General features: G+C 50.2%; 2 protein-coding genes across 2 annotated transcripts; one reads left to right on the top strand and one right to left on the bottom strand.

Moving 5' to 3' along the window:
- The first annotated feature begins 3159 nt into the window (after positions 1–3159).
- Positions 3160–8675, top strand: ADIPOQ (adiponectin, C1Q and collagen domain containing). The gene is made up of 3 exons (XM_064165397.1): positions 3160–3275; positions 5924–6177; positions 6597–8675. The coding sequence occupies exons 2-3, from the start codon at positions 5964–5966 to the stop codon at positions 7121–7123; spliced, it is 741 nt and encodes a 246-aa protein (XP_064021467.1). The 5' UTR covers positions 3160–3275; positions 5924–5963; the 3' UTR covers positions 7124–8675.
- An 11231-nt stretch (positions 8676–19906) lies between these two features.
- On the bottom strand, positions 19907–24264 carry COPS9 (COP9 signalosome subunit 9). Its single transcript, XM_064165396.1, has 3 exons — positions 24149–24264; positions 23927–23999; positions 19907–20240 (listed from the first exon to the last, which is right to left on the bottom strand). Exons 1-3 carry the CDS (start codon positions 24209–24211, stop codon positions 20203–20205), a joined length of 174 nt encoding a protein of 57 aa, XP_064021466.1. The 5' UTR covers positions 24212–24264; the 3' UTR covers positions 19907–20202.
- Positions 24265–24944: the final 680 nt, after the last annotated feature.

The raw sequence follows: 24944 nt of genomic DNA, 5'->3' as shown, positions 1-24944 counted from the left end.
AGGTGCCAGGCAGCACGAGGTGTATCCACTGGCACAGCAGTCCCCAGGGCAGCGAGACTGTTGAAGAGGACGAGCAGCGCCCAAGGACACACCGGGCAGGGCTGACGCCCTCCAGCTTGCCCGCAGGGAGAGAACTCCTCATCCCCACGAATCGTCAGCCACTAGAGGGAAGTGCAATGCTGTAGGAGCAGGCTCTGGGCACAGCAGTTCAGGGGATCAGGGAGTGCTGCCGTTTGTGGCTCAGGTCCTTGCTAATTGCAGCACTGCCCCTGAAGGCCATCTCAGTGCTCTTTCCTCGGGGCTGGCTCCTCCGCGCTCGCCACCACCGATCCTGTCCTGCACCCGATGCAAGTGCCCATGGGGCGAGAGCGGAGATGGGCACAGGACGTGGCAGGCAGAACAAGCAGGCTTGTCTAGGCTGCAGGGGGGGATGCTGAGTTTGGCCAGGGCTGCCAGCAGTGCCCGAGGACAGAGCCAGCAGCACTCCTGCCATGGAGGCTTCTGTGCCTCCGCTGTGCTCAGCCCCGGGCCGCCCCGAAATAGCAGGCAGGAGCTGCCAGCCAGCCTGCTCCGTGGCACGGCCAGTCCTTGCCCTTCTTAGCGGCCGGGGATGTGTGCTGACTGCGGGACGTGCCGTATCCAGGGCCAGCGGAACGGCAGGCGAGGGCCAAGCATCCCGCTGGGAGAGAGCGCCAGAACGGGGCAGGGGCCAGCTCCCAGCGGAGGGGCCCCAGCCCCAGCGCTGGGGTGGGGAGAGCACAGCAGCCCCAGGAAGGGACAACCAGAGCGAGAGGGATTCCCATGGACTGGCCTCCACAGTAGCGCTGGCTTGGCCCTTCTAGGGGAGGACAGTGGCTGGCAACTGGGGGCTCCTTCCCTGGTCCCCCATGATACAGATCCTGCCCACAGGGCCAGGCTGTCCTGGGCAGCCAGCAACCTCCTCCTGTGGCAGGAATCCAAACGTCCCTGCAGCCAAAGCAGCTTTTCATCCCTCAAATCACACCAGTGGGGGATCATGCCTACACTGATGCAGCACAGCTGATAATGAGCCTCTTGCTTTATTTTATTCCTATTTACAGATGCCTAAATATAACTTTCTGCTTATTTTTATTCTTGGTGAGAGCTGTGATCCACAATCCATCATGTTGGGTTTGCATTTCTCATCTTTGCAGGCTTGCATCGGATCCAAGAGGGAAAACAAGGTCAGGCAGGGTGCCAGGATTGTAGCCAAGTTAGGTACAAGCAGCATGTGCTGCATCCAGGATTCTGTCACCATGATGCAGTGAAGAAAGTGTTGCAGGACTCGTGGACAGCAGCTTTCTCTCTGCCAAGAAGACCCCCTAGCACCAACCACAGCTGCTGACCCACAAACCAAGTGTGCAGGACAACAAACCCAAGGATGCATCAGCAGTTGTACCATCTGGGTGCATGCATCCCTTTTCTGGGAGGAAGGGATGTTTGGGATGAGCCACTGGAAGAATTATCACCATCTTATTTTCTTAACAACTGAATTGAAAGGCAATGAGGAACAGAATCATGGAATCGTTTTGCTTACAAAAGATCATTGAATCTAAGCAGGTAATTGCAGCACTACTTACTAAACACATCAGGTCCAATTTTCAGATCCTGGAGGCCTAAAAAATACCCCAACCATACATTTCAGGGTTCAAATTGAGAGTGGGCAGGGAAACCAGACCTGTTTTGCTCACACTCTGGGCAGAGGCAGCTGAAAGCCTCTCGTCTCCACTCAAAACTGGTTCTTATTTCAGTTCCCAGATCCTGCTCCTCCATTCCCTGTTCCCTGACTGATTCTATGGTTCTATGATAGTTGAGACTTCCAGAAAAACATTGGCAAAACGTTTTGGTTGGAAGAGACCTCCAAGATCATCAGATCCAACCAGCACTGCTTGTCACCACTGAAACATATCCCTCAGCACCACACTTAGGTGGCTTTTGAACCCTTCCAGGGATGGGTATGCCCTCATCACACTCACATGAAGCACACACAGATAGCTTTAGCAAGTGACTTCTGTAAGAAAACAACAGACCCAGCTTTACCTCTGTCATATTTTATTGGCATTTCATGAGGGATTAAGTCTCAATGCTGCATGGAGAAAACATCATTCAAAAGAAACCCCAAACCCCACAAAACAAAATAATCAAGCAGTTCAAATGCTGGGCTAAAGGCTTGACCAAAACACGGCAGGCAGCAAGCACCCATCCTGCAGTTCCTCCCTTCCTCATTCTTCTCCTCAGGGCATCAGAATTGACCCTTTCTGACTCTAAGATCTACATGTAAGAAATTATTTATGTGTTCATTTACACATGCTTTTATTCCATCCAGACAGCCAGGTCTTTACAACTGAGTCATTTGGGATACCATTTCATTCACTTAGATGAGTCCCTCTGTGCCAAGGACACCAGCTCCCTGACACCACACACACCACACTGTTTTTTAGCTGGTGGAAATCTGCAAGCCCAGGTTTGCCAAAGTCCTGGTTAGCTAACCTTGAACTGCCTCTGAGCATCTGGACAGAAAAACCTCCAAGGTTCATCCTGTTTTGGAAGGAAAGAAACACAAGGGGAGAAAGACTTGGTTTTGACCTAAAGCCAAAACATGTGGTAGGTTGAAAGCCATCTGTAGAGATGAATTCACTCTGATGATTTACAATAGTGTTGGCACGTCCTTGGCTGGCTTGAGTCAAAACTTCTCCCAGCACTGCCCTTCCTCTCAGGCAGCTTTGCCCTTCTTTGGTGCGGCAGCAGCCTCCAGGCAGGAACAGCTCTTGCCGTTAAAGGGAGAAGCCAAACCTTCTCCCACAGTGATTCATATACTGCCACACCACGAGAAGCCTGTTTGAGTGCATCAGCACAAGGCTCCAGACACACTTTCTCCATCAGCTGCTAACAACATTTCCCAGTTCACACAGTGCTGTACAAGCCCAGCCCAGGATGAGCAGCAGGCTTTCACATGGGTTTCTCCAGGAACCCTTTGCTCTTTCCATTCCTATCGAATTCCCAAACCTCTCTTTTCCCTGTTAAGGCTATCTTCACAGGCTATCTCAGTGGAACCAGCTTATATAAGTGATCCGAGACTTAAGCAATAGCAGGAAACACTACTGGGAAAACACAACTTTTAGTCATCACACGCAGCAGCAAATGGAAAAGGCAGTGCCTGAGCTGAGAGCTCCTTTTGCCCTTAGGGATAGTGATGTGGTAGCCGGACTTCATTTCTAAAGAGACTGCAGCAAGCCAACTAGGACTCGAGGCCGCTGGTAAGCATGACTTTGTTCTTTCCTCCCCTTGCTAAGTGCAGGATTGTCTTTCCTCTCGGGCTGAATCCGACAGGCAGACTTTTCTGCTCGCTAGAAGTTTCCTTTCTCCGAGTGATTCTCAGAATAGCCAGTGAGCATTTAAACCCAAAATAGCTGATCTCCCTTAGAACCACGCTCCTCTTTTTGGAAACACTATTTAGAGATCAAAACTCCTAAATCAAAAGCAATTGGGAGCCAGAGTGGCAAACCACATGACTACAACAGCAAGTATTGCCCTGGCACCTTTTGATTCTCCTCTGTCCTCAAAGAGTCCTGGCAGGACCGTGTTTGCCCCAAATCTCCCTGTGTCGCACCAGCTCCTTATGAGAAAGCTGCACCACCCAGATTTGAGGTGTGAGCCCCCTGGAGCCAGACACTGCTGGAGTGCCAGCAAAGACAGGAATGACAAAAAGAGAGAAAGACAAACATCAGCTAAATCTCTGCTTGATGCCCTTTGAAGAAAATACCGGAGCTGGAATGGATTTGATTTGGATATGTGTTTGTTTGTTTTGTGTTTTGCACAGGGAGGTGTGGGAATCTAAACACACAAAAATATTTGTAAACTCTAATATGAATATTTATTACCATTTTATATCATAGAGGTATAGAATCTGTCTACTGTTGTGTGACATTTATGTTCTGGATCACTGTATAGCACTTAGGAAAACTTTCCAGTCCTGTCTGGATGTGTTCCTTGTGTGACCCAAAGGGAGACTGCAGCCAGGTGGGGGTTCAGTCTCTTCTGCCAGGCACCCAGCAACAGAACAAGGGGACACAGTCTCAAGCTGTGCCAGAGCAGGTTCAGGCTGGATGTTAGGAGGAAGTTGTTGGCAGAGAGAGAGTGATTTGCATTGGAATGGGCTGCCCAGGGAGGTGCTGGAGTTGCTGTCTCTGGAGGTGTTGAAGTGAATCCTGGCTGGGGCACTTAGTGCCATGGTCTGGTTGACTGGACAGGGCTGGGTGCTAGGTTGGGCTAGATGAGCTTGGAGGTCTCTTCCAACCTGCTTAATTCTATGATTCTATGATTGGCATTGTCCTTATGAGTGATATGCTGATTTCTGCTAAGTACATAAGCTCCATAAAATGCATAGGACCTTTTAATACAGGAGCCAAGGGAGTAGCTGAAAACAAGCAAGAGTACTTAGCTCATCTATACCTTGTCCAAAAGATACAATTAACATTCAGATATCACAGATGATGTCATGTTACATTTCTGAGCACCAGAGAGAAACACAAAAAGAAATGGGAAAGACATCGCAGGGATGTTGTACCTAAAGAAGAGTTCAGACTCAGAGCTAGCAGAGCTTAAAACTTCCTCTCTGTCAGACAGACTCGTGCCAGAGAATTCCTCCATTTCTGAAACAAACAAACCACCTGTGTTGGCAACAAGCTGTCACAAGAGAAGTCATTTTCCACTTTCATGTCACACTTTTGTTCTGAGGAGGGAGAAATCTGGATTGAGTAATGCATCGGCAGTGAATTGCTGCCCAGGGACGCTGTGGGACGAGCATCGCTTGGAGCCCTTCAGAGCAAGCTGGACAAGCATTTGCTAGGGAGGCTCCCTGCAGTCCTGTTGTGGACTGCCTCCCATCTGCACCACTTTTGACCTTAAAGGGGGCTTATTTCACACCAGGAACAGAACTGGCTCTGGGGCACACATTGCTAAAACTGAACACATTTGAGTCGTAGGCAGCATATGAGGCTGCACAACTAACCCCAGCAAAATCACCAAAACACAGCTTAAGAAATGCAGTTCTGGGGCTGACGTTTATGGGACACTTAGCATGTCCACAGCTGACCACAGTTAGATGTCCTCATGTGCTGATTTTGGAGAGATGCTTGCATTGAGGCTGAGCTAGAGCAGACTGTGGGGGGAATGAAGAGTCCATCCACTTAGTGCCACCCCTGGGGCATGGCAAAGTGGCCATCCCACAGCACTCCCAAACATGCATACCTTTGCCAAACCAAGCCCCTTTTAGGATTGACAGGCTTCATTTGTCCATGCTGTTCATTAAAGAACTGGCTTGATGGCCACACCCAAAGAGTGGCTGTCAGTGGGTCCATGTCCAAGTGGAGGTCAGTGACAAGTGGAGTCCCTCAGGGATCAGTCCTGGCACCAGTCCTGTTCAACAGCTTTGTGGGTGACATGGACAGAGGCACTGAGTGCAGCCTCAGCAGGTTTGCTGATGACACCAAGCTGTGTGGTGCAGCAGCCAGGCTGGAGGGCAGGGATCCATCCAGAGGCACCTGGACAGGCTGCAGAGGTGAGCACAAGCCAACCTCAGGAGGTTCAACAAGACCAAGTGCAAGGTCCTGCAGCTGGGTCGGGGCAATCTGAAGCACAAATGCAGGCTGGGCAGTGAGTGGCTGGAGAACAGCCCTGAGGAGAGAGACTTGGGGGTGCTGCTGGGCCAGAAGCTCAACAGGAGCCAGCAGTGTGCACTTGCAGCCCAGCTGGAGCACTTCTCCTATGAGGACAGACTGAAAGAGTTGGGGCTGGGCAGTCTGCAGAAGAGGAGGCTCCCAGGTGACGGATTCAAACCTCGACTGTTCATGGGTGGAGGGCTGCTCATTTTCTTTTTCTATGCTTTTCTTTTTTTTCCTGGTAGGCTTTAAAGCTAAACCAATTGTCCACTTCAGGAAGCAACGATGAGGAGCTCAGCAGGCTTCTTCCTTTGCTCCCTGCTGCTGCTGCTGGCCACCCATTGCACGCAGGCTGCTGACCCGGAGGTCCAGCCCGACCCCAAAACACCATGTGCCAACTGGATGGGAGGAGCTCCTGGCCACCCTGGCCACAATGGGGCCCCTGGACGGGACGGGAAGGATGGAAGAGATGGACTAAAGGGAGAGAAAGGAGAAGAAGGTTAGTGAAGAACAAGGGATGTGTCGGTGCTGGGCATCCGCACCCCTGAGGCCCAGGCCTGGCGGGTCCTGTGTTTGCTGTGTCCGTGATTGATCCCTGTTCAGGTGGCTTTTGGGTATCTCCAGGGATGGAGATTTCACAAGTGAAGCCAAAGAGGTTGAGGTGGAGGCTGTTTTTCCAGTTAATGATGTTTTTTCAGACGTGCTGCTCTGTCAGCTGTGCACAGAGCTGGGGGGGAGCGAGTGGGCTTCCCACTCACTGACTCAGCTCGTGGGGGCTGTTGGGGTCATCCAGCCTTTCCTCAGCTCCATGCTGCTGGGCAGATCATCGTGACACAGCCCTCTCTGCCTTTCGGGCCAGCAGGTAGTGTCTGCCAGCACAGTGCAAAAACAAGTCCTTGTCCCCACTCTGTCCCCCAGGTATGCAAGGTCCCAAGGGTGACCAAGGCGAAATAGGAATCCCAGGGCGTGAAGGGCCAAGAGGATTTCCTGGACAGCCAGGGCAGAAGGGGGAGAAGGGTGAGGGCTCCTTTGTCCACCGCTCTGCCTTCAGCGTGGGGCTGACGGAGCGAGCTCCCCCCTCCAACGTGCCCATCCGCTTCAGCAAGATCTTCTACAACGAGCAGGGCCACTACGACGCCAGCACCGGCAAGTTTGTCTGCAGCATCTCTGGCACATACTACTTCGCCTACCACCTGACAGTCTACCTGTCCGACGTCAAAGTCAGCCTCTACAAGAAGGACAAGGCAGTGATCTTCACCTATGACCAGTTCCAAAAGAACAACGTTGACCAAGCTAGTGGCTCTGTCTTGCTGCACCTCAACTCAGGGGATGAGGTCTGGCTCCAGGTGTACGGGGATGGAGAGAACAATGGTGTCTATGCTGACAACATCAATGATTCCACCTTCATGGGCTTCCTCCTGTACCCAGACCTGGATGTCCACTAAAGCAGAGGGTACAAGATGGGAAAGGATGCGGTGGCTTACCCCTGGCCATCGCCCCGGGGCACCGGCGCTATAGCTACACTGCACTTGCTGGAAAGCTGCTTTTGGCAGGGGCAACAATGGCCAAGGTGGATTTGATCTCCTGTGGAACCAGTCAGGTTATACTCCAGTGACTTCCACAGCACCAAGAGTTCACTGCTACGTCTGCTCTTGCTTCCCCTGTGGAAACTCGAGCTCGAAGTCAAACGCCACCCCTAGCACATCATGAAAGAGCAACACACAAGGTGGCCTAATTTTTAAACATTTAAAAGTGGTAAGAGAAAAATTGGTTACATTTAAATGCCACATTCTGCATTTCCATGTTTTAACCACCCGAATTAATTTGGTTTTAGCCAGCATTTTAAAATCTGGGGAAAGGGAGAGGACTGCTCACAAAAGCCATCTCTTCCTTTGTTTGCAGCTGGAACAGATTCTTACCATTTCACCACTCCTTTTAACACCTCATCCATTTTCTTACCAGTGTAGCTCCCTGTTGTGTTAAGGCCTTTGACTTCCACCTGTGGTTTGTTGTCTCCCTTCTTTAGCCCAGACCTTTGAATATATTCAGATTATTAACTTTCATTGATTTTAATCCTTTGATTTTCCTTTTCTGTTTATGCCCTATAGCTATCTCTAATGTAGGCAGCATGCTCATTTAGAGCAGGGATCTTCTCCTCTGATTTATCTGGAAAGCCTGATAAACATCCCTGAGGCCACACAACAAAAGTGGCCTACTAACCGTGTGGCTCTGGGAGTCCCAAGGTGATCACAGACGTGCTGGGCACATGGTTGTGATGCTCACAAATTCCAGCAGCTCCCCTGCAAACACTGTGCCTTATCAGGGAGCAGAGGGTTCCTCAAGGCTCCTGCACAGAGGGGACGTCGTGGCGGAGCTGTCCCTTCCCAGATCACTCATCTGGCTCTGGAGGTAATGGCACAAATACTTACTCAGCCCAGAGGCTGCCAGAATGGGGCACACAAGCAGCGTCTTACAGTTTCCATCTGCAAGTCGCCAAGATCCTGTTCCTCCTCCTCTCTGAATAGCTCCCATGTGCAGTCAGAAATTGAGATCAAGTAACTGTTTCTACTTTTCTACACCGTAAGTATGCCACAAGCAATAGTGTGCATGCCAGCTTGGCAAAGCTTCAGGTGGTGGTGCAACCTCTCATGTTGATTTGGCTCCTGAGATGAACACCTCCAGGATCTGTCTCAGCTCTTGGCAAGGTTACCTTAATGAGGGAAGAGTATTAAGGCTGGGATTAGAAGCAATCCCATCAAACTGCTCTCCAAAGAGCTTGCTTGACTTTTAGCTCCAAGAAGATTTGATGGTTTCTCAGATACATTCACAGAAGACTCCCATTCAGCTTCAGGACAAGCGAACACGAATCAGTGTTACAAGCACAGAACAGCATTAAGGGCTTCAACTGCAACCACTTCCAGCAGTAGCATTTTCTGCACTCCAGTGAGTTACCACATTGCAAATAATAACAACAATAAAAGCCTTGCTCCATGAGAATGCTCCCACATTTCTGTATGTGTCATTGGGAAGGAGTTAAAGAGAGGAACATTCTCCAGCCTCACCAGGCAGCCCAGGAAAATACATACATCTTCCCAGCAAGGTGGGGGCACCCTGGGCTGGCACACACAGAGACACTCTCCCTTCTGCTCTCCCAGAAAACTACCCACCCTCTAGCTTTCAGCAAACCTTCAGCTCCTCACCACCTCACACTGCATTGCCCTCTTTGGGTAAGATGAGCTCTGGTTTCCAGACTGCTTCCCTGAAACCAGTGCCTGAATGTGCTCTGAAAAGCCAGCCAGAGAGGAGCTCCTCTGGCCCAAGAGACTAGATTTAGCAGGGGCCAAACCGATGCTCAGACTGATCATGCTGAACTCAGAAAGCTGGGAAAACCCTGCCCCTATTGTATCCATTAAAGGGAGCCACAAAAAGAAAATAAGCCCAAACTAACCCAAGACAAAACCAAAATCCATAAATAAATGGAGAGTTTAATACACAGCACTTGCTGGATCCAGTGGCATAAGAGGCTTAAGCTGAAGGGAGGAGGTCAGTGCTTTTGTCAAATGTTTTCAGATGGATTTTATGAAGGCAGGGAAAATGGAAACCACCAAAGTACTAAGAGGCATTTGGGACAAACACGAGGAGGAAATGCTAATTTACAGACCAGTTCCAAAGAGGCAGCCAAAACAAATTATTCTTTGCCTGCAGCAGGAGCAGATACTCTTACAATTTCATCCTGTGCACCAGGAGTTGGTGTTTTAAACATGGCTTTTCATATCACCTTGTACATTTGATGCCATTTGCTTTAGGCCAGGGCAGAACTCAGGATTTCTTAGCACCTCCTGCAACTGCCCAGTCACAGGCATGACTCATATCAGTGTAACCTCCACCTGGACCAACAGCATCTCCTACCAGAAGCCACCAGGGCTGTAATGCAGGAGACATGTCTTGTGCTAGGAACTCGAGGACTCAGACCATGCTGGCCCTTTCAGGAAAGTCTTAGGATCACAGAATGACAGAAGATAACAAAAATACATCTAGAAAACCAGGAACAGAGCCCCTCTTGATAGCACCCTAGCTGCTCCTCAGTTGCTGGGCTGAGGAGACATCCCATTCTCTCTCACTGAAGGGCTGGCATGGAGACTTTGTTCCAGTTTCTCCTGACTCACTCCCACCACTGCACAACCCAAACTTCAACTTCCAGTGGGTCTCTCCTGCACTCCTTTCAGTGGTGCCCAGAGACAGGACAAGGAGCAGGGGGCAAAAACTGGAACACAGAAAGTTCCACCTGAATATGAGGAACCCTGTGAGGATGCTGGAGCACTGGACAGGATGCCCACAGAGGTTGTGGAATCCTGTTCTCTGGAGAGATTCAAAACCCACTGGCCCCTGTCATGAGCAACCTGCTCTGGGTAACCCTGCTTTAGGGGGCTGCACTAGATGATCTCAAGAGGTCCCTTGAAAGCCCCACCAGCCTGTGATTCTGTAGGTGTCTGCTTGAGAACTGCACACCTTTGTAGTCTGCCTCTTTGTTCCAGAATGAAACCTCTGCAAACCCAAGGGGATGTACAACTTGGGCAAGGTTTTAAAGGAAACCACTAAGGCACTGGAGTTCTGTGTAGCAGCTTGGCCCTGTTCTCACAGTCATAAGTGCTGAAACACAGCTTCACCAGCGTGCTCACCCTCCTGGGTGTGAGTGCCAGCTCCCCACTCAGACAAGGATGCTCCACACAGGGGATCTTTATCGCTGATTCACGTCCCAACCACTCCCCCAGTTAGTACAGGCTATGAATGAGGCAAGACCCTAGTGTGTGGAAAGAGGAGTTAAAGCCCTCCCTTGAGGCATCTGGACTGCTTTCTAAAGTCTTTCACATCAAATCTGTGCAAGAGTCTTGCTTTAAAGAGCTCAGCCAAAGAGCTCCAGCAGGCACTGAATTCCAGTTTAAGCCATCACCCATTCAGAAAGCCACTGCAGCCCCAGCAGCAGCAGCCAGAGAGCCCCAGCAGCACTGAGTTCCAGTTTAAGCCATCACCCATTCAGAAAGCCACTGCAGCCCCAGCAGCAGCAGCCAGAGAGCCCCAGCAGGCACTGAATTCCAGTTTAAGCCATCACCCATTCAGAAAGCCACTGCAGCCCCAGCAGCAGCAGCCAGAGAGCCCCAGCAGGCACTGAATTCCAGTTTAAGCCATCACCCATTCAGAAAGCCACTGCAGCCCCAGCAGCAGCAGCCAGAGAGCCCCAGCAGCACTGAATTCCAGTTTAAGCCATCACCCATTCAGAAAGCCACTGCAGCCCCAGCAGCAGCAGCCACAGAGCCCCAGCGGGCACTGAATTCCAGTTTAAGCCATCACCCATTCAGAAAGCCACTGCAGCCCCAGCAGCAGCAGCCAGAGAGCCCCAGCAGCACTGAGTTCCAGTTTAAGCCATCACCCATCCAGAAAGCCACTGCAGCCCCAGCAGCAGCAGCCAGCCCACCCTCCTGCCCCCAACTCTCCTCCAGGGGAAATGCTCCAAGCAGAGAGCACAGACACCAAGCAGGGCTGACAGAGCAGCACCTGCCACCCCTCGACAAACATTGCCCTGCTCCACTGCAGCCAGGCTTGAGCCCTGAAGCTAATCTTAGCACCTCTGTTAGTGCCTCCTGAGGCTGTCCAACTCCTGCAGGCCTCTGCATTCAAGGTCTGAAGAGCCAAAATCCTGAGACGCTTCAAGGAGGAGCAGCAGCTGAGCACAGCCAGCAATTAGCCATGAGGCTGTAAGCCCTCAGGGGAGCCCTCATGGCTTAGGTACCACCCAAAATCCCTGCTTGATCCAAACCTCACCTCACCTTGTTCTAAAATGCCAGTGGCACACAGCCAAACTGACCACTGTAGCCCAAAGGCAGCATGCTGGCCCCATGCTGCTTTTAGGGGAGAGCTGCAAATGGGGCTTGGAAGGATAAAGAGGTCCTGAGGGATAAGTTCAGAGGAGCTCCTAATAGACCCAGCCATGATACATTACAGAGTTGCTGTGATTTTTACCCTCCCTTCCTCCTTCACAAGCCCATGGAACAGGAAAACATGTCCAAAGCAGCCACTTACCCAAGGCCTGGGCTGGCTCCAGAGGATTGCACAATGCTTTGAACACACAATTATCTCATGGCAGAGGAGCCAGGAATGACACCAACATGCCTAAAGGGCACTAAATCACCTGCTCTGACAAACTGAAATGCTTCAGGTTGTTGAGTTTTTTGAAGCAGTCCTGACACCAGATGCCTAGTCCAAAGTCAGCTCTCACTCTGCACTGCCTCTCTAGCTATGGCAGGTTTAAATGGTTGGGTTCCCCTTTAGAAAGTAAGATACTGCTGCAGGCACACAGATGGGAAGCCTCTGGGCATGAACGTTGCCAGAAGCTCCTGTTAGATAGCAACCAGAGAATCACAGAATCAACCAGGTTGGAAGAGACCTCTAAGATCATCCACTCCAACCTAGCACCCAGCCCTAGCCAATCAACCAGACCATGGCACTAAGTGCCCCAGCCAGGCTTTGCTTCAACACCTCCAGGGACGGTGCCTCCACCACCTCCCTGAGCAGCCCATTCCAATGCCAATCACTCTCTCTGCCATCAACTTCCTCCTAACATCCAGCCTAGACCTCCCCTGGCACAACTTGAGGCTGTGTCCCCTTGTTCTGTTGCTGCTTGCCTGGTAGAAGAGCCCAACCCCACCTGGCTACAGCCTCCCTTCAGGGAGCTGTAGACAGCAATGAGGTCTGCCCTGAGCCTCCTCTTCTGCAGGCTGCACACCCCCAGCTCCCTCAGCCTCTCCTCACAGGGCTGTGCTCCAGACCTCTCCCCAGCCTTGCTGCCCTCCTCTGGATGTATTGCAGTATCTCAACATGTCTTTCAAATTGAGGAGCCCAGAACTGGACGCAGCACTCAAGGTATGGCCTGAGCAGTAGATGAAGACACCAAGAATGAGGTCGCATTTGCTACTTTCAACTTAGTTTATAAAGAGAGTGCTCAGCTCCTTTATCCTTGACAGCTGTTTGACTCTTCCCCCCTTGTCCTGCTCAGACAACAGGAAGGCAGCACACTCTCTGGAAGGCAGAAAGCAATAACACTCCCCAGTGAGAGACCTAAGTCCCAGGAGAAATAATGTGGCTACGGCTAGAGAGACTGGACAGTCTCATCCAGCATGGAAGCCATCCATGAAAGCATCCCTAGCCCTTTTAAACACAGTTATAGGCTGATCCTAATTGCGCCTCAACCCCACGTAATTACTTCTGCCAATAATTAATTGGAATACAAATAGCAGCTACACTAAACCATGTAGAGCTTTAAGAAAGAGATAAATTGCTTGCAAGACTTGTTTGTTTGTGAAGCACTATCTCACTAGAGGCTTTTCAGCATGGAAGGAGGCAGAAAGATTAGGCTGAAGTCTGCATCAAGCTAATCAGTAATTGTACATCCATGCAGGAAATGCCAAGGTTTCCCCTTTGAAATGCCCCCAAGGGCACCAATGCTAAGCACATGAAGGCTAGGAGCAAGGCTGCCACATTTTTATGATGTTTGTATTAGATGAAGACTTGGTCTGCATGGGACTGTAAATGAAGAAAGTCACCCTCAGCTCATCTTTAAGACTATTCCCCAGCCAGGCAAGTGTAACACCATTGCTCTTGGAGGAGAGTTGTGTGCTCTCCTTATATACAGGTGCACTTTGTTACTCTCCAGGCAACCCAAGAGGAAGAAAAAGTTTACTCCCAGTTAAATGGAAGCATTAAATGTCATCTAGAATCAATACAATCATAAAATCAGTCAGGTTGGAAGAGACTTCCAAGATCATCCACTCCAACCTAGCACCCAGCCCTAGCCAAGCAACCAGACCATGGCACTAAGTGCCCCAGACAGACAGGCTTGGCTTCAACACCTTCAGGGATGGAGGCTCCACCACCTCCCTGAGCAGCCCATTCCAATGCCAATCACTCTCTCTGACAACAACTTCCTCCTAACAGCCAGCCTAGACTTCCCCCAGCACAGTTTGAGACTGTGTCCCCTTCTTCTGTTGATGTTGAGAAGAGACCAACCCCACCTGGCTACAGCCTCCCTTCAGGGAGTTGTAGACAGCAATGAGCTCTGCCCTGAGCCTCCTCTTCTGCAGGCTGCACACCCCCAGCTCCCTCAGCCTCTCCTCACAGGGCTGTGCTCCAGGCCCCTCACCAGCTTCTAGTTCTTATTGTGACACCCACAAGGCAATCTGTGGGATCCCTCCCACAATGCTGGGGGGCTTTGTGTGGAGAGGCATCAGTGAGAGAGCCAGAGCCAGATAGCCCAATTTAAAAAAAGAGTGGCTGTGGTGTTGAGGCTCTGGTCTGATGATGAAAGATTCTGGGATGAAGGTTGGACTGGCTGATCCTGGTGGTCCTTCCCAACCACAGTGATTCACAGTGATCAGATGTTGTGCTGAGGGGTTTGGTTTAGTCAAGGACTTGTCAGTGTGAAACAAACAATTGGACTGGAGGAGCCTGAAGGGCATTTCCAATCTAAGAGATTCTGTGATTCTGTGGTGCTGTGAATGCCCTTTCTAAATCCCTTACAGAATCAGGCAGGGAAGGACAGAGGGCTGTGAACACGGCCAGTCCCCTCCAGTCCTCTGGGCATTTGTGAATCTGCCCAAAGGAGTGAGGGCAGTGCATCCCCACTGCCCTGGCAGGGATGTCCAGAGAACCCATTTTAATTCTGTAACATGCTTTGATTTAGCCTTTTAAGGCCAAGGTGCATCTGTTACCCTGGAGAAAGCAAAACATGGAGAATGGGGATTCCCACAGCACAGTGCTTGTATTGCCCTGGTGCGGAAGCAACTTCAAAGCAGCAGAAGACCAAAAGACCATGCTAGCAGGCTGCCCAGAAAGCTTTATGGGAAGCTGGGACACATTTTGACTAGTGGGAAGCTCTCTACAAGACAGTTCCTGTCCAACAACAACAGTTCTCTTTGCAAGTGTCCTCACCAAAGCACCCTCAGCTAGGCAAGGGGGACTCAGAGACTCCCCTGGTGCCAGCAGCTCCTGCCTGTAGCAGGGATCACAGTATCACAGTATCACAGTATCACCAAGGTTGGAAGAGACCTCACAGATCATCAAGTCCAACCCTTTACCACAGAGCTCAAGGCCAGACCATGGCACCAAGTGCCACGTCCAGTCCTGCCTTGAACAGCTCCAGGGACAGCGACTCCACCACCTCCCCGGGCAGCCCATTCCAGTGTCCAATGACTCTCTCAGGGAAGAACTTTCTCCTCACCTCCAGCCTAAATTTCCCCTGAGAGACCCTCAGTGATATTTTTTTTTTTTTGGCAGCAAATTTATGAGGCTTTCTTCTTTATAAAAACAAACAAACAAACAAACAGTACAGTACAGTACAAATATATACACGTTAAAAAAATCAGCTCAAGTTTTCAGTCAGCCTAAGCTGTGTCTGTCCTACCCAGTCCATAGCTGTGCTGTGTATGTAAAAGCCTTAGGGAGCCTTGCGTGAACTCATGTAAACTTACCTCGAGAGAGAAAGGACTTTGTTTTGTATGCTGTGAGCAAGCAGCACAGCTGAGAATGCCATGGAGGAGTCGGGTGACTGAGCAAGAGGGTACAAGGGAATGTGACAAAGCCAACAGTGTGCCCAGGTGGCCAAGAGAGCCAGTGGCATCCTGGCCTGCATCAGGAATGGTGTGGCCAGCAGGAGCAGGGAGGTCATTCTGCCCCTGTACTCTGCACTGGTTAGACCACACCTTGAATACTGTGTTCAGTTCTGGGCCCCCCAGTTTAGGAGGGACATTGAGATGCTTGAGCGTGTCCAGAGAAGGGCAACGAGGCTGGGGAGAGGCCTTGAGCACAGCCCTACGAGGAGAGGCTGAGGGAGCTGGGATTGGTTAGCCTGGAGAAGAGGAGGCTCAGGGGAGACCTTATTGCTGTCTACAACTACCTGAGGGGTGGTTGTGGCCAGGAGGAGGTTGCTCTCTTCTCTCAGGTGGCCAGCACCAGAACAAGAGGACACAGCCTCAGGCTGCGCCAGGGGAGATTTAGGCTGGAGGTGAGGAGAAAGTTCTTCCCTGAGAGAGTCATTGGACACTGGAATGGGCTGCCCGGGGAGGTGGTGGAGTCGCTGTCCCTGGAGCTGTTCAAGGCAGGATTGGACGTGGCACTTGGTGCCATGGTCTGGCCTTGAGCTCTGTGGTAAAGGGTTGGACTTGATGATCTGTGAGGTCTCTTCCAACCCTGATGATACTGTGAGACTGTGATACTCTGCTGAGACCATACGTGGAGTACTGCATCCAGCCTTGGCATCCTCAGGGCAGCAAAGACATAGAATTGTTTGAAGAGGACGAGGAGGCCACAATGACCCAAGGGCCAGCAGCCCCCTACTGGGATGCCAGGCTAAGATAGTTAGGTTGTTCTGTCTGGAGAAGGCTCCAGGAGACTTCTGATGGCCTTTCAGTACTTCAATGGGCCTAGAAGCTGGGGATGCACTGCTTAGCAAGGCCTGTTCTGACAGAACAAGGTGTGACAGTTTGAAACTAAATGATTCATTCTGGAGAGAAGAAAAAAATGTTTGACACTGAAGGTTGTGAGGTCCTGGCCCAGGTCACCCAGAACTGGTAGATGCCCCTTCCCTGGAACCATTTCAAGTCAGGTTTGAGGCTCTGAGCAAGCTGCTCTAGTTGCACATGTCCCTGCTGCCAGCAGGGGAGTTGGACTAGATGATCTGGACAGGTTCCTTCCAACCCAAACCATTCTGATTCCATTATTTGCTACATGCAAACTGATTTTTCCATGGATAAGTATTCACCAAAAGTTGTAATTTGGGTTATGATTCCGACCCTGCTGCTTGGCAAAGTCCAACTGGGGCAAATGCAGAAGACAAACTGAAAAAGATCTGGAAGCAAAAACATGGAAGCAAATCCCTATCCTGAAAGACACCCCTGCTGCCAAGGACTGACTTGCATTGTGCTAGTGCTTTTCCAAGAGCCCCCATGGGACACTCACATTCCTGCCCCATCACTGGCAGGGGGCTCACAGAGAACAGGGCTGCACTGTCATCCGCCCAGCAGGTTTTCATGTGCTGAACAACTGAACATTGAGAGCAAGAAGATGCCTGCCAGCTACCCAACGCCACAGAGATGCAGGAAGAACTCTATTCATCTAAATCAAGTCCTTCTTTATTGAGATAATTACCTTCTATTATTGTAGTAAAGGAAAATGTTTCATCCCCTGGAAGTTAACTGATTAAAACCCCCAAACAAGGAAATCCCACTACTGCAACACTAAGTCTGATCTTGCCAGTGTCTTACTCACATGAGGAGCAGTGGAGCATTGGGTTCTCCTGCTAACCTGGTAGCCAGCTCTGAAAGGCACTGCAGAAATATGCACAGCCAGCCAGCTTCCTCTAGCATAGTAACTTTCTCTGCCTCACAAAGACCCAATTATTTTCAGCTCAAAATAAATGGCACATTCTTAATGCCTAAGAATTCACTGTGACAGCTAACAGTTTCCTGCAAACAGAGACTCGCCCCTGTGTGCATCCAAGGGAACCAGTTGACATTTCAGTGTTTTGAAGCTATTCTTTTTCATCTGTGCTGCACAACTGTGTCGCTTCTAAAGCACTTTAGCACTCAGGACTTCATCCTGCCAAGACTCGGGCAGAAGGTCTGCTTTGTGCATTGCCAATGTCCCACTGAAGTCAGCGAGACACTTCAGGACACTAACCTCAGGATCTCCATAAATCTATTCAGACTAGAGCCTTTCTTTGGACATTGCCATACTGAGCAGCACCAAGCAGCTTATGAATAAATAAACTTCAGTTAAATGTGTACAAAATATTGTTGCTATAGAACAGGCTTGCTCTTTCGCCCAGAAACACCTATTATGAGCACTGTCACTCTCCATAAAACACACTGGAATCAAAGCTCAGTAAACAGCCAAGGCAGACAAATGCCCTTTAAATCCATTTTTGTTAGGTATTTTGACATCTTGTGACCATTTCTTGAAATGGGCTGATTGCCTGCTGGCTAATTAGACTGAGAAGCCTGACAGATGGTAATGAGAAAAAATGTGAAGCTGAAGGGCATTTTGTTTTGTTGCATAACCTTTTCTGTACAAAGCATGGACAAGCCTGTGACCACCTTGAGGAATCCAGGCATTGGGAGAAGAAAGTAGCTACAGGAGAAGAGGGAGAGTTGCTTCATAAATCTGTTTCATCTTTTGCACCTGTCCAGAATGCAACCTCCACTTACTGGCAGCAGCTCACTTCTCAAAGGCTGCTTAGGAGAAAAGTACAGACCCAAAGCTAGGAATGTTCACAGAGCTGCTACCGCTCATGTCAAAATGTTTACACTGGTGCTGAGGAAAGCTGGAAACTCCTGACTCTTGAGTACAGTGAGTGCTAAAAAGGAGACTGCTTCAGTAGAACCGTGCTTCAGGGACACACTGTGATGTCAGACACTAAGCAGAGTAAATGTCACAACACTGATTTAATGTACACTGCATGATAAAACACAGGACATTAAGAAATCCACAGGAACACAATAAAAGGACACCTAAGTCTCACTGGTTTTACTATGCTTACATTTTTAAGCTTGGTGGCCAGTATACTTACTGCTGCACTTCAGATTTCCTTTAAGGCAAATTCAAAAGACAAACATGAGAGAAAAACAAGAGAAAAAGGTTTCACTCCAGGGGAACTTTAGTGGTGTGAAGGCTTCAAAGAGCATCAGTCACAGTATTTTTTTCTGTGATCAATTAATGGAATATAAAGTGCACTCTAGATTAGAGAGGATTAAACTCTTGTCTCTGAAATAACAAAAAATCACCAGTTCCTTTGTTTGATCACTGAAGGGTATATGAGCTGCCCAGGGAGGTGGTGGAATAGCCACCCCTGGAGGTGTTCAAAAAGAGCCTGGATGAAGCACTTACTGCCACGGTCTACTTGATTGGCCAGGGCTGGGTGCTAGGTTGGACTGGCTGAGCTTGGAGGCCTCTTCTAACCTGGTTGATTCTGTGATTCTATAATTAAACATCTAAGTGTTCTGAAAACTCATGTCTAAATTTGATCTAATATCTAACAGATCAATTGACAGACACTATACCTGCAAGTACAAATAATTCCATGATCTGCTGCAGGTAAATAGAATCCTGAAATTGTTTTTTCTTCCACACAGTATAATTTCAAGAATTACATTTTGTATCTAAGCATTCATGGGGTCAGAATCATAGAATCATAGAATCAACCAGGTTGGAAGAGACCTCCAAGATCATCCAGTCCAACCTAGCACCCAGCCCTATCCAATCAACTAGACCATGGCACTAAGTGCCTCATCCAGGCTTTTCTTGAAGACCCCCAGGGACGGTGCCTCCACCACCTCCCTGGGCAGCCCATTCCAATGGGAAATCACTCTCTCTGTGAAGAACTTCTTCCTAACATCCAGCCTATACCTACCCTGGCACAGCTTGAGACTGTGTCCCCTTGTTCTATTGCTGGTTACCTGGCAGAAGAGGCCACTCCCCACCTGGCTACAATGCCCCTTCAGGTAGCTGTAAACAGTAATAAGATCACCCCTGAGCCTCCTCTTCTCCAGGCTAAACAGGCCCAGCTCCCTCAACCTCTCCTCATAGGATTTGTGCTCCCAGCTTTGTTGCTCTTCTCTGGACACCTTCCAGCACCTCAACATCTTTCTTGAATTGAGGGGCCCAGAACTGGACACAGCATTCAAGGTGTGGCCTGACCAGTGCTGAGTACAGGGGAAGAATGACATCCCTTGTCCTGCTGGCCACACTGTTCCTGATGCAGGCCAGGATGCCATTGGCTCTCTTGGCCACCTGGGCACACTGCTGGCTCATCTTCAGCTTACTATCTATCAGTACCCCCAGGTCCCTTTCCTCCTGGCTGCTCTCCAGCCACTCAGTCCCCAGGAATGTTTCTCCACTTCAAATATCAAGACAAAATGACTGCTTTGTGCCTCCTAAATTAAAAGTTCTGATGGTAGATGAGTATCTCTCTCCAAACAGAAGACAGTGCACATAGTTCTTGCAGCAAGTGAGTCAGACCATTCTGAACAAGCAACCAGCTCAACTCCAGATAATGCTGGGATGGACAAAACTTTTCTAGGCAGCAATGTATCCTGCTGTGCATCTTTATATAATATCCAAATGTAACAATGCTTAATAGAAAAAAACCCTTTCTGAAAGCAAGCTCAGAACACAGCAGTATCTACTTACAAAGCATATTCCAGAGAGAGGTGGCTTTATTTGGTGTTTCATTGAATGAGCACATCAGCAAGTAAGATGATAAGAAAAACCTACAGGCAGCTTCTTAGAAATAACAGCCCACAGTTCCCTCTTAAGTTACCTTTAACCATCTGGTATTCATATTCCCCAAGCAGCTTAAGCAGGTTTTTTCCCCCCCTCTGTGACTTTCCTGTTTTGGTTATTTTAATAAATAATGGACCCCACAGGCGATCCTAGAGAAAAATCCACATCTCAGCACTGCAGAGCTGGACAAGTAACTTCACTGGATGTCATCATCATCAAAGAGATCTTCGAAATCTAGTCAGAAAAATAAGACAAGGTAATGTTTACCTTAAAAGTTCTGACAGTCACATATGCACATATTTAAGTACAGTTCGTTATTTGTATTCAAGGCAGAAATAAAGATGAATTAGATGAATAACAGTTACTAACCATCTGTTACCAGAAATGTGACGTTGGGCTGGGAAGAGACAGAGAAGAAAGGCAGACTGACCCATGTACATGCTCTCTGTTATACACAAATCAAACTTCTCCATTTGGACAGTGCAACCTTTGCAACTAAATTCATGAAAGCAAAGTGAAGCTGGAAAGGACAGGCTTCTATAAACACATTAAGCAGCTCTGATGTTCAGGATAGATCAGTCATGATTCCCAGACTCCAGAAATAAACCAGTGCTAGCTTCACAGACATGGAAAGTCTCAGGTGTAAGCACTCCTGCAGAATTCTGGCTTTAGGTCATAGTACCTAGGCACATGCTTAGAAGTTTGGCAGACTGACATTAGCATTGGTAATCTGCTGTTAAAAATCCCTTCCTTAAAAACCCAAACACTTCATTGCTGCGAAGGTGCTCATAACCTCTCTCTCTCAGAAAACTTACCTCCCCCAGACTAACCACAGCTGCTCTGGTTGTCTCTGGAAAGTTCTCAGCTACTCAGCACTGCACCTTCTTGGCATACTCAGCATCAACTAATAACTGAAGCCAGGTCTTTATTCTTACAGAGATTAATGACAGAATGGCCCAGGTTGGAAGGGACCGCAAAGATCATCCAGTTCCAATCTACCACCAACCTCCCACCAGAACAGGTCACCCAAGGCCCCATCAACCTGGTCCTGAACACCTCCAGGGAGGGAGCATCCACAACCTCCCTGGGCAACCCATGCCAGTGTCTCACCATCCTCACTTCTCCACAACATCCAGTTTCAATCTCCCCTCTGCCACCTCAAACCCACTCCTCCTCATCATGCCATTACCAGACCCTGTCAGCAGCCCCTCCCCAGCCCTCCCACCCAAACTCCAGCAGAATATAATATTGCAACAAGATGGCAGGACTTGGTGGAAATACCTACTCCTGAATATCACAGAATGGTTTGGGTTGGGACCTCAAAGATTCCAGTTCCAACCCCTCACCGTAGGCAGGGACACATCCCAGCAGAACAGGTCGCTCAAGGCCTCATCCAACCTGGCCTTGAACACCACCAGGGAAGGAGCAGCCACAACCTCCCTGGGCAACCTGTGCCAGTGTCTCACCACCCTCACTGCAAAGAATTTCTTCCTAATATCTACTCTAAATTTCCCCTCTGCCAGTTTAAACCCATTAACCCTTGTCCTGTCCTTGTCAGTGCTCCCTCCCCAGCCTTCCTGTAGCCCACTTCAGATACTGGAAGGCCACTATAAGGTCTCCTCCAAGCCTTCTCTTCTCCAGGCCATAGAGCCCCAACTCTCTCAGCCTGTCCTCATAGCAGAGCTGCTGCAGCCCTCTGAGCATCTTCGTGGCGCTCCTCTGGACTCGCCCTAACAGTTCCTTCTTGTGTTGGGGGCTCCAGAACTGTACACAATATGCCAGCTTCAACAAAGAGGTAGGTCACTCACAACTGTTAAGAGCATATCAAAGCAGAATTTAATTTTTCTCCTGTACTCTACGTCGTGAGCAACACAAGAAAGCCACTTTATTTCTGAATGAATATCACTTTGTGACATCAACACCACCACAGCAGCTAGATTCTGCCCCTGTACTCAGCACTGGTCAGACCACACCTTGAGTGCTGTGTCCAGTTCTGGGCCCCTCAATTCAAGAAAGATGTTGAGGTGCTGGAAGGTGTCCAGAGAAGAGCAACAAAGCTGGTGAGGGGCCTGGAACACAAATCCTATGAGGAGAGGTTGAGGGAGCTGGGCCTGTTTAGCCTGGAGAAGAGGAGGCTCAGGGGTGATCTTATTACTGTCTACAACTACCTGAAGGGGCATTGTAGCCAGGTGGGGGTTGGCCTCTTCTCCCAGGCAACCAGCAATAGAACAAGGGGACACAGTCTCAAGTTGTGCCAGGGTAGGTATAGGCTGGATGTTAGGAAGAAGTTCTTCACAGAGAGAGTGATTTCCCATTGGAATGGGCTGCCCAGGGAGGTGGTGGAGGCACCGTCCCTGGGGGTGTTCAAGAAAAGACTGGATGAGGCACTCAGTGCCATGGTCTAGTTGACTGGCTAGGGCTGGGTGATAGGTTGGACTCGATGATCTTGGAGGTCTCTTCCAACCTGGTTGATTCTATGATTCTATGAAAGGCACTGCTGAAATCACAGGCTGAAGGAGCTAGGGTTGTTTGGCCTGGAGAAGGGAAGGCTCCGGGGAAACCTAATCACCACCTTTCAGTACCTGAAGAGGACCTGCAAGGTGGCTGGGAATGACTGTTGACAAAGGCCTGCAGTGCCAGGATGAGGGGCAATGGTTTTAAATTAGAGCAACTAAGATTGGATATTAGGTAAAAGCTCTTTGCAATGAGGGTGTTTGCGCACTGGAACAGGTTGCCCAGAGAGGCAGCTGAAGCCCCATCCCTGGAGATACTCAAAGTGAGGCTCAACAAGGCTCTGGGTGACCTAATCTACCTGCAAATGTCCCTGCTCACTGCAGGGGGGTTGGACTAGATGACCTTTAGAGGTCTCCTCCAACCCAGGTGATGGTATGAAACGTCTAAATATACTTAACAGTTATAAAACCTTAGGAACCAGGTGTAAGGTGGTGCATATTTTACCTTCAAGTGACCACATAAATAGCCATTCTCCTCTCTAAAAGTAGCTCTAAGTACTTACTTGTACTTACTTACTGAGCTGACTCTATGAGGAGAGGCTGAGGGAGCTGGGGTTGTTTAGCCTGGCGAAAAGGAGGCTCAGGGGTAAGCTCACTGCTGTCTACAACTACCTGAAGGGAGGCTGTAGCCAGGTGGGGTTGGGCTCTTCTCCCAGACAACCAGCAACAGAACAAGGGGACACAGTCTCAAGCTGTGGTGGGGGAGGTCTAGGCTGGATGTTAGGAGGAAGTTGTTGGCAGAGAGAGTGATTGGCATTGGAATGGGCTGCCCAGGGAGGTGGTGAAGTCACTGACCCTGGAGGTGCTCAAGCAAAGCCTGTCTGGGGCACTTAGTGCCATGGTCTGGTTGACTGGCTAGGGCTGGGTGCTAGGTTGGACTGGATGATCTTGGAGGTCTCTTCCAACCTGCTTGATTCTATGACTTTCAGACGCAGAAAGTGTGCAAAGACCGAACTTTATTTTCTTTGGATACAGATGCAGGCATACTTTAAAACACTAAGTAACGATCTGTTAAGATGTAACCCCCTAAGGCAAATCTGTAAAGTTCCGTCCGTGTTTCTGTACGCATTTGCGTTGTTTAATACCACCCATATGCTATGCAAGGTGATCGAGACGTTTTTGCTCGTAGTGACTAACCTGCTCAGTTGCCTAAGCCCCCAGGAAAGGGCAAAGGCATCGCATCGCTCTCGCCCGCACCTTTTCGTACTGATATGCCCTTAGTGCTACCGCTCACTAGAAGCGTGGTCAGTAAGAACTTCAGGCACTAAGGAGATGAAATCAGAGGGAAGCAAAGGGAGGCCTGCTCTGATAACCCGCAGTTTCCGCAGGCCCCAGACGCTCCCACCCCGGCTGGGCGGGCAGGCGCCGCGGCGGTGCCGTCCCCCGCACTCCCGGAGCGGCTCTTACCGTTAAAGAAGTCGGCGTGCACCGCTTTCTCGTTGGCGGCCAGGTCCATCAGCAGCCCCGTGCTTCCCCCTGCCTGCGAAACGAGGCGCTGAGGGCCACCGGGCAGCGCGACCCGCCGCCACCCGGGGACCGCGCCGCCACCCGGGGACCGCGCCGCCACCCGGGGACCGCGCCTCCACCCTCACCCATGCTGGCGGGCAGCTCCTCTCCACACGCCCTCACCTCATCGAGGTCCACGTAGGGACCCGCTCCCTCAGGGAACATCTCGTCCACCGCCGGCTTCATGGCGGCCGCTCCGCGCAGCCCCTCCGCAACGCCACTTCCGGGCGCGGCGCCGCTTCCGCTCCGCGCGCTGGGCGGGCTGGCGGCGGCTGGCACCGGCTGGCGGCGGCTGGCACCGGCTGGCATCGGCTAGCGGCGGGGGGAGGCCGGGCCGGGGCGGCCGAGGCGCTGCTGAGGAGAGCCAGTGCCCTGCCAAGGCTGTGCCTGGCCGTCGGAAGCATAGAGTTGAAATCTGTTGAGGCAGCTTGAGCTGGTCCGAGAGCAGGGTAACGAGAATGGAGGGAACCTGAGCCTGAAGGGTGGAATGACCGCGAAGGCTGAAACAATCCCAAACAAGACAGGAGCTAAGAGCAACATCTAAAGACAGTAACATTCTGGCTGCTACATAGTACCTCTGCTCTGAGGACAGCCTACAAGAGTTGGGGCTCTGCGGCCTGGAGAAGAGAAGGCCTCAAGGAGACCATGGAGTGGCCTTCCAGGATCTGAAGGGGGCTACAGGAAGGCTGGGGAGGGACTATTGACAAGGTCCTGTAATGACAGGACAAGGGGAAATGGATTTGAACTGGCAGAGGGGAGATTCAAACTGGATGTTAGGAAAGGGTTCTTTGCAGTGAGGGTGGTGAGACACTGGCACAGGCTGCCCAGGGAGGTTGTAGAGCACAGAAGCACCCAATGTGATCACCTTGGGTGATTTCTGTGCTCCACAACCTTCCTGGAGGTGTTCAGGACCAGGTTG

The sequence above is a fragment of the Pogoniulus pusillus genome, chromosome 26 (assembly GCF_015220805.1).
Source record: "Pogoniulus pusillus isolate bPogPus1 chromosome 26, bPogPus1.pri, whole genome shotgun sequence".
In the NCBI taxonomy this organism is placed as follows: Eukaryota; Metazoa; Chordata; class Aves; order Piciformes; family Lybiidae; genus Pogoniulus; species Pogoniulus pusillus.
This window is presented reverse-complemented; position numbering and strand designations above follow the sequence as displayed.